Source organism: Aegilops tauschii, chromosome 5 (genome assembly GCF_002575655.3).
Source record: "Aegilops tauschii subsp. strangulata cultivar AL8/78 chromosome 5, Aet v6.0, whole genome shotgun sequence".
Classification (NCBI taxonomy): domain Eukaryota; kingdom Viridiplantae; phylum Streptophyta; class Magnoliopsida; order Poales; family Poaceae; genus Aegilops; species Aegilops tauschii.
This window is the reverse complement of record NC_053039.3, coordinates 561420253-561434828: the sequence shown is the minus strand read 5'-3', so window position 1 is coordinate 561434828 and position 14576 is coordinate 561420253. Positions and strand designations below refer to the sequence as shown.

Here is a 14576-nt window from a genome sequence, read left to right as displayed (position 1 = left end):
GTAGACTATCAACGCCCCTTCATCAACTGGTTAGGAGTAGCGACAGATGTTGCCTAGATGGTGGTTTTAGTCCTACTGTTGTATGACTTTGTACGGTCTTATGTGAACAATTAATAAAGTGGCTGCATGCATCGTCCAGATGTGGGGGTCCTCCTCCTTTTCTAAAAAAAAAGAGAAAACAGATATAGGCGATTGCAGCACAAATCATTTGAGTTTTGATGTGCTAGCCTTTTCTCGTATCTCAGCAGCAATAGACATAAATCTCAACTCTAGCACTGCATAGATATCATTGGACGCCACCTGCTTGAAATTCTCCTCCACAGTGCAGAAGTCCATGCAATTTTTCTTCAACTCTGGACAGCCATATGTTTCAGCACAAACTAAGATGGCCGCAACATTATCTACCGTCACATTATCCCACAACTTTCGTGAGCACATGAGCTTCAGACGGTCCAGCGCATACCGGTCGGCGACGGCAAGTAGGTCCTGAAACATGTCAATGGACGGCTTTGAGTCGCAAGCAAGCTCTTGGTCGACGTTGTCTCTGGGCCACTCGTCCGTGTAGATGAACCGAAGCATGGATTTGAACGTCGAGGGTGAGATCTCGTGTATTGTGATGGACGACGATGTTTTAGCCTCCAGCATGGATCCAAAGAGCTGCGCCTTGAACACCGGCGAGCGGGCCGCGAGCAGCGCCCGGTGCGCGTGGAACGTCTCGCCGTCCGCGGCCCCGTCGTCCTCCAGCAGGGTGCCGAGATGGCCCTCGAGGTCCGAGGCTGGCACGGGGATCGGGCCAAGAAGCTCGTTGACGACCACGATGGTGCACAGAAACGTGACGTATCCATCGATCTCGTATCCCCGCAGACAAGTCCGCTCCACGAACTCGGGGTAGCCCAGGTCGTCGGCGCCGATGTCACTAGTTTCCTGGTGCTCGTAGACGGCCGCCAACTTTGTGATGTTGCGAGATGGCCTGCCGTCCTTGCCCAGGAGGAAGGGCTCGAATATGGCCGTGATGGCGCCTGCGGACGACGGTGATCTGGTGAGGCGCCTGAGGAAGATGGAAACGAGTCGGTGGTGGCGGTCCCAACGAAAGCTCCAGGCATGATGCTCCCTTGTCCCTCCGGTGTAGCAGTCGATCCTCCAGAACTGCCCGCCGACGGGGACCTCGTCGGAGCGGATGGCCTCGCCGCCGGGATGCTCCATCAACTGCTTGTAGTCTACTCGGAAGTGCACGACGGCAGAATCAGCACCCGCCACCCTGGTTGTCTGCGTCGCTCCTCCGGCGGCGGTGGACATGTTCTCTTCTACGCCGTACGTCGATCAATTCAATCATGGAATCAGCAAGTCACGCAGTATATGTAGTGTACCCTCCGATCAAGTGGGAGCCGATCCAAATCCAAACTAAAACCGTCCCTGATCCTACTTCCAAGGAGAAGAAAAAGCAGACCACCTACACGGACGCCCAACATAAATATTTTGGCATAGGTACTTATATAACAAAACAAATCAAAGAAAACATAACTATTACTCATATCACTACTGGAAAAATCGTGGTTACAGAGTTCATTGTTGTTTGAGAGAATTCCTTATTTGACCCTTTCTTAAAATCCGTTTCCCTTTTTGGCCCAAAATAAAATATTTTTCCCTTTTTGACACTCTAAGTTTATTTTGTTCCCTCAATGACATTTCTCGTCTCCTTTAGTCACTAATAATGTTAAGTGTGAGATGAAAAGACCATTTTGCCCCTAGTGCACTATGTGACTGTCCAGGATATATTTAAGTAAAAAAGTAACCACTGATTTTATGAAATATGTTCATTGATGTTTTGCATATATATGCACTTCAATAAAATTTTTCCTTAGCTAAACTGATCCGTGCATACAAAAGAGGAAAACACCTGCTCAACTTGCATAATCATATCTATGATAAGTACTCCCTCTGTAAACTAATATAAAAGCGTTTAGGTCACTAAAATAATATTCTAAACGCTCTTATATTAGTTTACGGAGGGAGTGCAATTTATCACGTTCAAAATACTCCAACACATACTCCTAAATCTTCTAACTAACACACGTTTAAAATAAAACTACAGTACACATAATAAATCCTCCGAACAAGTAGTAGACCGCGCGCGCCGGCAGCTACACACCACGCGGACAGCACGCAAACGAGGACGACGAGAGCGTGTGCTGCTGGCCACGAGCAGCCGGACACCACTCGCCCGGAATGAGGCAGTCGCTGTTGTTGGTCGTCCGGTCCTGGCAACTACCTCTGCCTCCTCTTTCGCATGGCGCACGGCTGCTGCCGCGTGCAGTTCCGGTATCAACTCCCTGCCACATGCACTGCCCTCCACCAAGTACCAGTTGCATGCCTCGTGCAGGTTGCCGGATCGCGGCGCTCGCGTTCAGCCCGAGAGTCACGGCTGCAGATGCCAACGTCACGGCCGCCAACCACCGGCGTCGCAGCAGTCGGACTTGTTGGTGGCCGAGATGCACCAACGCCTTCGCCAGCTAGAACAGCTAGCCACCTAGCCCGGCTGTCTCGATCCGTCTTGATCGATCAAAGCACGTAGCCCGGCGTTGCACACGTACACAACTCCTATGTCTTCTTTTAGCTACCATGGTGTAGTGACACCAGTCCTACACGGACACGTTCACGCACAAGTAATCAAGCATACATGTATGGGATGCTACTGTCGTATACTCGTATTTAACACCAACAAAGAAGACCACGACCGGCCAGCAGTGCTGGAACACGCGCATGGGCACACGCCGTTCCATGGATGCCGAGGTCGACGATCCGTCACCCTCCGCCTCGCCATGAGCAGCAGCAGCAGCAGCATCGACCCGGGGCGGGAAATAGGAAGAGAAGTTCGGTCATGGGGTTTCTTCTTCATTCTACCTGTGAACTAAAGCAGGGGTAAATCCGAATTTTTTTATTGCACCTGATTGTGTTAGTGGCCAAAAGTGATGAAAATGTCATTAAGGAAATAAAATGAAGTTTAGGTGTCAAAAAAGAAAAAAATAATTTTGCAGGGCCAAAAAGGGAAGCATATTTTAAGAAAGGGTCAAATAAGGAATTCTCTCTTGTTGTTTGACATACAGGTGTCAAGTGGCACGGCCGCTTGCGCTTGACGGCTCCTTGACACTCCATCTTTGCCGAGCTTCTAGATCCATGTATTCTAGATCAGTGCCGATTCTCCATATACTTCACCTCGATAGGTTTTGGGTGTGGGACGGACAAGAAATCTTTGACATCAACACCGAGGTCTGGCAGCAACCCCAAGGCAGATGCATGCACCGTGTAGAGAGCGCACTTGTCCTTGCACCCACTCTCTCCGAGCTTTAATATTAACCGTAAAATATCATCAGTCAGCATGTTGAGCCTATCTTTGTCGTGCAGTCGCTGCAACATAAACTTTGGATCCATTATTTAGCTGCCGAATATACTAAATTTAGAGATCACCAAAGGAAAATAATTACACACATGGAAGGATATACTCTATCTAGCGTTTATCACAGAAGGACAGTACAAATCTTCCATTGTATAAAGGCATACTTGACAATTGAGAAGGTTATCACTAACTTGGCACTGAGACACCACAGATTGTTGCGAGTAAGATCAACAATGTGTTGCTCAAAACAAACACAAGCCATGGCCATTTGAAGGTGAATCAAAAATCGGTTGGTACACAAAAATGCTCCGTTTAAGCAAATGAGAAATCTCCCCGTGCCCATCACGGCACACCGGAGAATCGGCACAGATTGCTTTAGGTTAATTATCGTGAGATTGAGAAGAATAAGTGAACCAAATTGTCTTGGTAAAACACAACAGCATAAGTAACAATACTCGCTGCAACACCACGTACCCCTTTGCTGCTCTCGTGAGGCAGACGATTAGGGTTTTCGTTGCCTCCTGCCATCCAGCCAGTGGGCTGCCTCGTCTCCATGGCCTTATGGCCATGGAGACGCAGCGGATCTCAATCCTTGCCGACGGGAGGGCTCCATTTTTAGAGTTTGTTTTGAGATTTGGTAGGGTTTGTGTCCTGCTTAGGAAGACAAGGCGGCGGCGGCTCCCTGAAGATGAAATAAGTTTCTCCCTACGTAGTCCCCGTTTCGATGATGCTTCTAGCGACGCCGGAGGGCGTGTGAAGATTTGTCTCCGACGGATCTCACGTGGTTCGGTCGGCGTTTGTCTTCGATATTCGATCTTCATTTGTCTATGTTGGTGTGTCTACAGACTGCATCCTCCAGATCTACGCTTCTCTTCATCAACGGCGGTTGTTGTTTTGGTGCATTGGTCCTTTGGGACCTTAGCATGACGACTTTCCGACTGTCTACTACAATAAGGTTTGCCCCGCTCCGGTGATGGAGGGGCGATGACAGCGGCACGCCTTCGGCTCGCTTCAGTGCTTGTAGTTGTCGGTATGTGGTCTATCGATTTGGATCTAATTTTTACTTCTGCCCATTTTTGTACTACCTTGACAATTAATGAATAGATCGGAAGTTTTTCCCGCAAAAAAATTACTATACCCATCCTTACTATGCTCTGTTGTGCTAACCAGTTGCGGAGCTTCTCATGGGCCAACCTGGGGTATTTGGCCAATATTTCGAGGAAAATTGGCCCAAAACATATATAATTCAACCTCCCCCCCCCCCTCCTAGAATTCAGCCCAAGCGCTGCCACTAGTGCTAACCCGGGCGCGGATATGTGCCGCCTGTATCGACACCGACGCACAGCTCGCCTACAAGGAGCCCCAACTGGCTTGGCCCAGTTACCACTTGCAGTGTCACGCTGGCATCCGAATGATGTAGTGCATGTTTTTTGTTTTTCCTTCACATTCCTATTTTTTTGAAAAATGCTATTGTTCAACCGGCGGATAACACGCACTGCGTCCATCGCCTCCTATGTCCAACACGTGTCCTTATCCTCTTATCCTTTCCTTATGTATTCTCCGTATCCTTACGCCCGCTCGCAGCCATGGCTGCTGCTCGAGCACGCACGCCCGAGCTCCACTCCAGTCACCATCAGCCTAGTTGCGCCGCTCCAGACTCCGCTCTCATCCTCCATCGTTGCTCCAACCGGGATGCTTTTTTATACTTTTCGCAACTACGGCTTTGTTGCAAAAGTACTCCCGTAACAATGACTTTGTTGCATAAATTTCTTAATTCACACCGCAAACGACATCATCTTTTCAGTGAAAAAAATTTCTGCAACATTATTCATGTTGCAAAAATCCTCCCGCACATCTATGTTGCAAAAAAGGTGAAGACGGAAAAAAAAATCCGCAACACCATCTTTGCAAAATTCCTCCCGCAACATCATGTATGTTGCAAAGAATGTTGAAGACAAAATTAAAAAAATTCTGGCAAAAATAACGCTTCGGTGGTTTTGCAACAAAGTAATTGTTGCAGAGCCATTATTAATGTTTCAAGAAATGTGGAGGCTCATGTGCAACTAAAATTTGGGAGGCTCATTGCTCTGTTTTTCACACGGGTGTTCATGTTTCAGAGTGGAACAGAGCTAGTGTTTCAGGAATAGGATCTCACCGAAGATTGTTGATGGGATCTGCTCGATGGAGCTTTAGGAAACACCACCGAAGGACTTGTGAACCAAGTGGAAGATCCAGCTCGCGGCGGAAGCCCCCCGGCGACGCTTGGAGTTGAGAAAGATGGTCGCGCTCGTTCTTCAAGCAGGGGTCCTCGGTGAGCTGGATTGGCGTCCGATCCCACCATCTGGCGCGCGATGTGGTGTGCCTGGAGGTCCACCACGCCGGCGGCGGCTGATTTTGCAGTGGTTGGGGGCGGCGCCGCGCTGGGCACAGGTACATCCGGGCCGGGACAAAGCGCTTGTTTTTGCAACACGTCCGTTGTTTCAGGAATTAATGAGTGGGGGAGGCGACCGAACTGCATGTTGGGAGATCGATCGGACGGCTGCGCGCGAGTAGATCGAACGGCCATCGAGGTGGCGGACGTATCGCGCGGATTGGCCGGTGGACGCGTAGCAGCGCCCTATTTTTTCCTTTTTAAATTTTTTGCAATTTACATAAAATTTGCAAAATGTTAAACGTTTACAGAAAAGTGTTTCCTGATGTATACGAAAAATGTATAACGTGAACGGAAAAATAGAAATGTTTATCATGTATAGGAAAAAAGGTTAATTATGTGTATGCAAAATGTTAATCATGTGTACGGAAAATGTTTGTGACCTGGCCGCCATCTTTGCCACCATCGCTAGCTACGTATTCATAGAGATCATGTAATCTTCGATGGCACGCCTGTGTGGGATGTGGAACTCCAACGAGGGGTCTAGCGCCGTTCTCGATGGAGACTGTGCTTCTTTTTTTTTTTTTTTTTTTTGAGGCAAAGGAGACTGTGCTTCATGGACCTGTAGTTTACTCACGGGGTGTAAAAAAAGGCCCTCTAAGTGTCGGCCTAGGCCCGGGAGTTGAAAGCCGACCTGGCTGCCGCACAAGGGCATCTTGATGGGCCGGCCCATGCACATTGTAGCCTGAGTGGAGTGAGCAAGCTACTGTGGCTGCCGATTTACTGCAGCGAACCCGGGTACTACCGTAGCAAAAAAAAATTGAAATTGTTTTTAAACACGAACATATTTTGAAATTTTGAACACTTTGTGCAATGCAAACATTTTTTGAAGTTCAGAACATTCTTTGACTTCTTCATTAGGCCAAATTCTTCAACTTCTTCTTCTTCTTCTTCTTCAATAGTACTATTAGTCCATCAATTATTTCATCGGAAAGAAGTTAGTCAATTAATATAACCTGACATCATCAGTATCCTATGACTAACATTGATCTCTCATTTTAGCACCTTTTTAGCACGAGTATATATTTTTGTTTAGAACAATTGATTCGTTTTTTCTTGCGGACAGTCTGGGCCTCGACGGTTGGAAACACATGTGGCCCGCCTAGAAAGGGTAACGACCTTAGTCATCGAAGTTACTTTGTAATTTTTTAGATATTAGGCTCAAATCAGTGTACCTGTAATTTTTACGAGTACGAATAAAGTTACAAATTTTAGAAAGAAAAAAATTGTAACTATGGCGAATGCATTCGCTTGTGGGCCCACGTTGTCGCTACCAAGTAAGGACGGTCGGCAGGAACCGAGGGGAAGAGAGAGCGCGCGCGTGCCTCCGCATTCCGCCGAGCAGCTCGCGGGCGTCGGCGCCCACCGGCGGCTCCTCCTCCGATGGTGGCCCCGCGTCCGGGTTAGCGGTTGGCCTCCTCTCCCGCTCGCGCTGCTCGACCTGCCTCCCCTCAGTCAGGCGGGTACGGCTCGGCGTATCGCCGCCGTCCGCAACGGCAGCTTCCCGAACAACGCGGCCGGCCGGAACGGCAGGGCGGGAGCAGCGACGGGGCGCGTGTTGCCTCGCTCGGTCGCTCTCGGCGATGGCGCAGGCAAGCAGCGACCAACGCATTCTTCTTGGATGACTATCCGCATCTTCTCCGCCACAGGTGGGTAATTTCTCCCAACACATCACATCGCGTCTTCTTCCTAATAATTTCCCCCGTGTGAATTGTGAAACCGTATGTGTGCAATGTAAATCTTGCCTTCCTCTGCACAACAGTGGCTGTCAACTACTAGCACAAGTCACATGAGTCTTGCACAAGCCTGGGCACCTTCATGTGTCTTTGATGCTGCATCCACAATTTAGTCGCCTTCACAATCGGCGTCGTCCATCGTGTCCATCTTGCCTTCTTGTGCACCAGTGGCTGTCAACTACTAGCACAAGTCAAAAAAGTCTTGCACAACCTTGTTCCCTGCGTCGCCCAAGCACAGGTGGCGTTCCCTCCTCCATTGATGAATTGTATGAACGTTGCTAGTTCACATATGACGGGGTTCCAAGAAGAAACAGAGGTCAGCAAGTCTTGCACAAGACCTCACAAGTCAGCAAACCTGTATTCAAGATGTTGATGTATGGCACGCACGCAGACCGCCAATTCATGACCAAGTGGAATTCCCTGTTCTACTTTTTGACACATGTATGGTGGCGTGCTTCGCTCGGTTGTTGACAACGCATTCTACAACTTATTATATGCGCGAAAGTCTTCCAGAGTTCCCACGGGAGAGGGCGGGAAAGTCTTCCGGTTCCTCTGCAAATCACATCTTTGATAGGCTTCTGATATACAGAACAGGGAGGGTGCTCTGTTCTCTCCCGCCTTTTGGGTTCTACAAACAAAATTCTGTTAGCCAGGATGAGGCCGGTGCTGTTGTTGGTGTGGTTGTGGAGCTTGGCACCCACTGCCATGAACATCAAGGTGGCACCTGCAGTCCCTGATCCTCCATCTGCCCCTAGCCTCGCGCACTGCCCCAAAACCTGTGGGGATGTGAGCATCTCCTACCCCTTCGGCGTCGGGCCAGGCTGCTTCCGGCAAGGCTTCGACCTCATCTGCGACACCACCACCAAGCCTCCCAAGCTCTTCCTAGGCAACACCACCACCCAGGTGATCAGCCTCTTCCCTTCAGGAACCGTCCTTGCCTCCATCATGTACACCATCCCCATGGTGCCGGGTGTTGGCACCTACAACCTGTCTTGGGAGTCTCCAGGGAGAAACCTCAACATCGCGACCTACAACTACCTGGCGTTCCTCGGCTGCGGCATCGGGGTCTACCTGTACCACCCTGACACGGGCGATCTCGTCGGCCACTGCACGGTTAAGTGCGCCTCCATGGCGAGCATGCTCCTCGTGACGGAAGGAGGAGGGATCTGCAACGGCATGGGCTGCTGCACCGTCACATTCCCCGTGCCGTTCCGAGGCTTTAGGGTGACCATCGTGAAGAACAATGAGACAGTACCGCAGCCTTTTGCTAATATCACCATCAAGGCTTTCTTGTCATTCCGCCCGTATATCTTTAGTATTGCGGACCTGTTGTCTGATAAGATAAATGCGAGCACTGTTGGTGCCTCCTCTGCTGCGTACCTCTCGACTGTGATCACAGATAATCCCAATTGTGCTAAAGCTCGGTCGGATGATAAGACACGGTATGCCTGTGGCAGTAGCAATTGTGAGAATGTGGCAAATGGAGGCTACTATTGTACCTGCTCTGGCAGTTCTGATGATGGTAATCCCTACATTCTTGATGATTGCAAACAAGGTACTCAACCTCCTTCCACACCTAGTCTTTTTCATTTGTTTGCTCAACCAATTATATGAATTATGTTTTTCAAAAAAATATGAATTATGTGATGTGTTAAGAACATTCTGGAAATGATAGTCAGGGACTTGAACAAGAAATGGTGTATAAAGTGCTTCATTTGTTCATTGATTGTTATCTCATTACATATGTTTGGTTACTGATATTTCTTCACTTAAACAGAGTATAATCATACCCCCAAAATGAACTGTTCTAGATCATGTGGTAGCACAAACATTCCTTTCCCTTTTGGGTTTGAACCAGGGTGTTATGCTACCAGGAGATTTCAACTGAATTGCGCATCCAATCGCACTCTTATTGGCAGACCACCTGTAAAATATGAAGTGACAAATATTTCATTAGATGATGGACTGCTATATGTTAATAAGCTTTCAGAGTTTGAAGATGCCAACATGAATTATCTATCAATATACTACGGTGGCTCTGGATATTTTGGTCAGCAACTAGTATATGGATTGGATAAGTCTGATTTATCTGAGGAATTTGGTGTCTGGAGGTGGTCTGCGGCCAATCTGACATGTGAAAATGCAAAAAACGACAGTGCATATGCATGCCGTAGCGCGAATAGTGAGTGTATTGGTGTCACACATGGAAAACTCTACATTGGTTACCGATGCAAGTGCTCTCCTGGCTTTGAAGGAAATCCTTATGTCCAAAATGGATGCACAGGTATGTGTTCCTGTAGTTCAGTGGATTCTGTCTTATGGTATGCGGCAAACATATGGAGATTTAACATGAAATTCCGAGAAAAGTGACATGTTATCCATGGAATTTTATGGCATGTTGTTTGCAGATATTAAGGAGTGTTTAGTTAGTACTCCCCTGGTCTCATAATATAAGAAATTTTTTGACACTATCAGTAGAAAGCAAATAGGACCACAAAAATGATGATATTATCCACTCAAGCTTACATCTTAGCATTCTATCTGCAGATATTGACGAGTGCCTGATACCCAATAACTGTAATGGGGCATGCTATAACCTGAAAGGAAGCTTCCGTTGTTGCCCTCACGCTACATCTTTTGATCCTGTAGGAAAACAGTGCACTCCCGATAAGCGGCAAAATCTTATTTTGGGTATGTCAGTGCTGTTCGCTGTCTTGTGTGTTCCCAATTGTCAGAAAAATAAAACAAATCTTCATCTGTTGCAATTACTCATGTAGGGGTTTCTACTGGGATTGGCAGTGGTTTTGGAGTGCTAGCTCTTGCACTGGGTGCGATTGTACTGGTGAGGAGATTGAAGAGAGGCGCTCAAAGGAAAATCCGAAGGGCATTCTTCAGAAAAAACAAAGGCCTGCTCCTGGAGCAGCTGATCTCGTCCACCAGTGAAAGCGTCACTCACAGCACAAGGATATTTTCCTTGGAAGAGCTAGAGAAAGCAACCAACGACTTTGACCCGACGCGTGTCCTCGGGCACGGAGGCCATGGCACCGTCTACAAGGGGATTCTATCCGACCAGCGGGTGGTGGCCATCAAGAAGTCCAAGATGGTGGAGCAGAGCGAGATCGACCAGTTCGTCAACGAGGTGTCCATCCTGTCCCAGATCATCCACCGCAACGTGGTGAAGCTCTTCGGGTGCTGCCTCGAATCCGAGGTGCCGCTTCTCGTGTACGAGTTCATCTCCAACGGCACGCTCCATGACCTCCTCCACGGCGACCCGGGCGCCAAATGCTTGCTGACGTGGGACGATCGTATCAGGGTTGCTCTGGAGGCTGCAGGGGCGCTTGCCTACCTCCACTCGTCCGCCGCGATGCCGATCTTCCACAGGGATGTGAAATCTGCCAACATACTCTTGGATGAAAATTTCACCACCAAGGTCTCAGACTTCGGCGCCTCCAGGTCCATCTCCATCGACCAGACTCACGTGGTCACCATCGTGCAGGGGACGTTCGGGTACCTAGACCCGGAGTACTACTACACTGGTCAGCTCACCGAGAAGAGCGACGTCTACAGTTTCGGTGTGATACTCGTCGAGCTCTTAACAAGGAAGAAGCCAATTTTTCTCAACAGTCTTGGTGAGCAACAGAACTTGTGTCATTACTTCCTTGGACGGCTGAAAGACGAAGCCGTCATGGATGTTATTGATTCTCAAGTTGTGGAGGAGGCCAACCAGAGCGGGATCGACGAGATCGCGTCGGTCGCCGCGATGTGCTTGAGGACTAGAGGCGGACAAAGGCCTAAGATGAAAGAAGTGGAGCTAAGGCTGCAGCTGCTGCGAGCTAGGAGACGGCCTTGTAGAACACGCGAACAGGAGCTGCGAAGGGACGGCGACACCAAGCCATTGTTGTCAACTCCAGTGAAGCCCAGATCTACTTCTGTGGCCATGGCCAAGAACGTTGAGCTTGGCGTCGTCGCTGATAATCCGCCATCGCGGACTCTCACGAGGTGCTACTCCATGGAGCAAGAGATGGCAGCTTCATCAGAGTTTCCTCGTTAGATGCAGAATCTGTTACGAAGAGGGCTTCCCCACTGCGCCCCGTTTTGTTTATCGAGACTGTTGCAGCACCTTGATTTTAGTTTGGGGGTATCACAATTCAATCCCTGTAACTAGTAGTAGTGACTAGTGGTAGATAGTGGAAGAATGTGATGATGCACAAATTCAGTGTAGGAATGTGTGCACGAATATTCAGTGTAAGAATGTCCACACCAGATTCAGTGTAAGAGTTTTATTGCCATTTTTTTTTACCCCTCAAATTTTGGTAGCCAGGAATTAACGTGTGTACAGAAAAAGAATTTACTGTTGATTTGCTCTACTGTTTAGCTGCGGAACTGCACCATCTGTCTGGATTTGGGCATACTGGTTTCACCTAGTGTGGATGTAAGTCCTATGATAAATAATATTAGTTTCCTCAGATGCCACCAAATGTCGATATGTCCGAGTGGTTAAGGAGACAGACTCGAAATCTGTTGGGCTTTGCCTGCGCAGGTTCGAATCCTGCTGTCGACGCTTTTTCTTTTATTTCTTGCTCCAGAAGATCACTACAAACGTGCAGCTGCGCAGGTTCGAATCCTGAATTTTCTAGCCTTCTTTTATTTCTTCTAAAATAAATTTGCTATTTCGGTAGTATTTTCTAGCCTTCTTTTATTTCTTCGTAAAATAAATTTGCTATTTCGGTAGTTTCCTTTGCTGGAATTTTATCTATTTATGGGCCTAACCCAATAACAATTTTAGAAATTCCTAATAAATCCTAAAGGCCCACTTAGCCCATTCGTGTAAGGCAAGGGATACTATTAAAATTTAGTCCCACATTGCTAGTTTAGAGGGAGTTGGACCTCTTTATAAGGGAGGTTCTTTCCCCACTTGTATGAGCATGAGAACAAGAGGGACATCCACGCGCGCTCCTCCTCCGCCGCCCGCCGCGGAATGAGCCGAGCCGACAGGATGTCGGTTAGTGTTTGTCCTAGCTAGATTCTGCTTCATATTGATAAACTTGGTTACAGTTTCTATTAATAAAATTATATGGTAAATTGCTTATATTTCCAACAATCCAAAAACCTTATTATAGGCAATTTACCTTGAGTGGTTTTGCTGCTTCCATGAGACCTCCTATATTTGAGGGTATCCATTATAAGAGGTGGCGTGTGAGAGCAATCTTATGGTTTCAAACCATGAGTTGCTATGACGCCACTCTTGGCAAACCTGAAGGAGAGCTTGATGCTCAACAGGCACAAGCCTTTCAGAAAATGGATACTCTGTTTAAGGCTGCTCTCATTGGCACTCTTGATGTGGAAGAAAAGGCGAGAGCAAAGGACACACGTGCTCGAGGTATTGAGGGAGGATCTAGTGCCAATCTGGTACAGAAGAAGAAGAATGACAAAAAGAAAGGTGCTTGTCATGTGCGTGGGGATCCTAATCATTGGGCTCCTAGTTGCCCTAATCGCTATGACAAGCGTCATCCTGGGAAAGGCGGCAAGACCGCTAATATTGTCATTGGAGACACTGACATAAAGGATGCTGGGTATGGTATATTTTCCACTATTCTTTCAGTATGTCATTCTCCTGATTGGTTGATTGACACGGGTGCTAATGTGCATGTATGCGGTGATATTTCCATGTTTTCGTCTTATCAGACCGCACGGACTTCAACCGTGCTGATGGGCAACGGTTCAAGTGCTTCTGTTCGTGGTGTTGGCACGGTCGATCTGAAGTTTACTTCGGGGAAGATCGTGCGGCTGAAGAACGTGCATTATGTCCCCTCCGTCAATAAAAATCTTGTTAGCGGATCTCTTATGTGTAGAGATGGCTACAAGCTTGTCTTTGAGTCGAATAAATTTGTAATATCCAAGTATGGAACCTTCGTTGGTAAAGGCTATGAGTCAGGAGGCCTGTTTCGTTTATCCTTATCAGACGGTTGCAATAAAGTTGTTAATCATATTTGCAACAATAGTGAATTAAATGTGTGGCATTCACGTCTTTGTCATGTTAACTTTGGTTGCATGTCGCGACTAGCGAAGTTGAACTTAATCCCTAGTTTCACCACTGTCAAGGGATCTAAGTGTCAAGTGTGTGTGCAAGCTAAGTAACCTCGTAAGTCTCACACGACTGCGGAAACGAGAAATCTTGCACCACTCGAGCTCATACATTCAGATCTATGTGAAATGAATGGTATTTTGACAAAGGTGGAAAGAAATATTTCATGACATTAATTGACGACTCCACTAGATACTGCCGTGTGTACCTTCTGAAATCTAAGGATGAGGCTTTGAACTATTTCAAGATCTATAAAGCTGAAGTGGAAAACCAACTTGATCGAAAAATCAAGAGGCTTAGGTCCGGCCGTGGTGGAGAGTATTTTTCCAATGAATTTGATGTTTTTTATGCGGAACATGGTATAATCCATGAGAGAACGCCTCCCTACTCATCTCGGTCAAATGGGGTGGCCGAAAGAAAGAACCGTACTCTAACTGATTTGGTTAACGCCATGTTAGACACATCGGGTCTCTCCAAGGCATGGTGGGGGGAGGCGATATTGATGGCATGTCATGTCCTAAACCGAGTCCCCACAAAGAACAAAGAGATAACTCCATTCGAGGAATGGGAGAAGAAAATGTTAAAACTCTCTTATCTGCGAACATGGGGTTGTTTGGCGAAAGTCAATGTTCCAATTCCAAAGAAGCGGAAGCTTGGACCAAAGACTGTGGATTGTGTTTTCCTGGGATATGCTTTTCATAGCATTGGCTACAGATTCTTGGTTGTAAAATCTGAGGTACCTGACATGCATGTCGGTACGATCATGGAGTCGAATGATGCGACTTTCTTTGAAGATATCTTTCCCATGAAGGATATGTCTACCTCGTCTAATCAGGAGATGCCTAGTTCATCGAATCAGGAACTAGTTACAATTACCGAACCTGCCATTTCGATGGAACACTTTGAAAATTCTGTGGAGGAGAACAATGA

General features: G+C 47.5%; 2 protein-coding genes and 1 non-coding gene across 3 annotated transcripts; 2 read left to right on the top strand and 1 right to left on the bottom strand.

Moving 5' to 3' along the window:
• Positions 1 to 204: 204 nt before the first annotated feature.
• On the bottom strand, positions 205 to 1296 carry LOC109757358 (BTB/POZ and MATH domain-containing protein 1-like). The gene has a single exon (XM_020316177.1). The coding sequence runs from the start codon at positions 1294 to 1296 to the stop codon at positions 205 to 207; it is 1092 nt and encodes a 363-aa protein (XP_020171766.1).
• Positions 1297 to 7132: 5836 nt separating this feature from the next.
• LOC109757359 (wall-associated receptor kinase 3) lies at positions 7133 to 11860 on the top strand. Its single transcript, XM_020316178.4, has 4 exons — positions 7133 to 9116; positions 9339 to 9845; positions 10109 to 10252; positions 10339 to 11860. Exons 1-4 carry the CDS (start codon positions 8216 to 8218, stop codon positions 11610 to 11612), a joined length of 2826 nt encoding a protein of 941 aa, XP_020171767.1. The 5' UTR covers positions 7133 to 8215; the 3' UTR covers positions 11613 to 11860.
• Positions 11861 to 12040: 180 nt separating this feature from the next.
• TRNAS-CGA (transfer RNA serine (anticodon CGA)) lies at positions 12041 to 12122 on the top strand. Its single transcript has one exon. It is a non-coding gene; the product is annotated as a tRNA-Ser (tRNA).
• The last annotated feature ends 2454 nt before the right edge of the window (positions 12123 to 14576 follow it).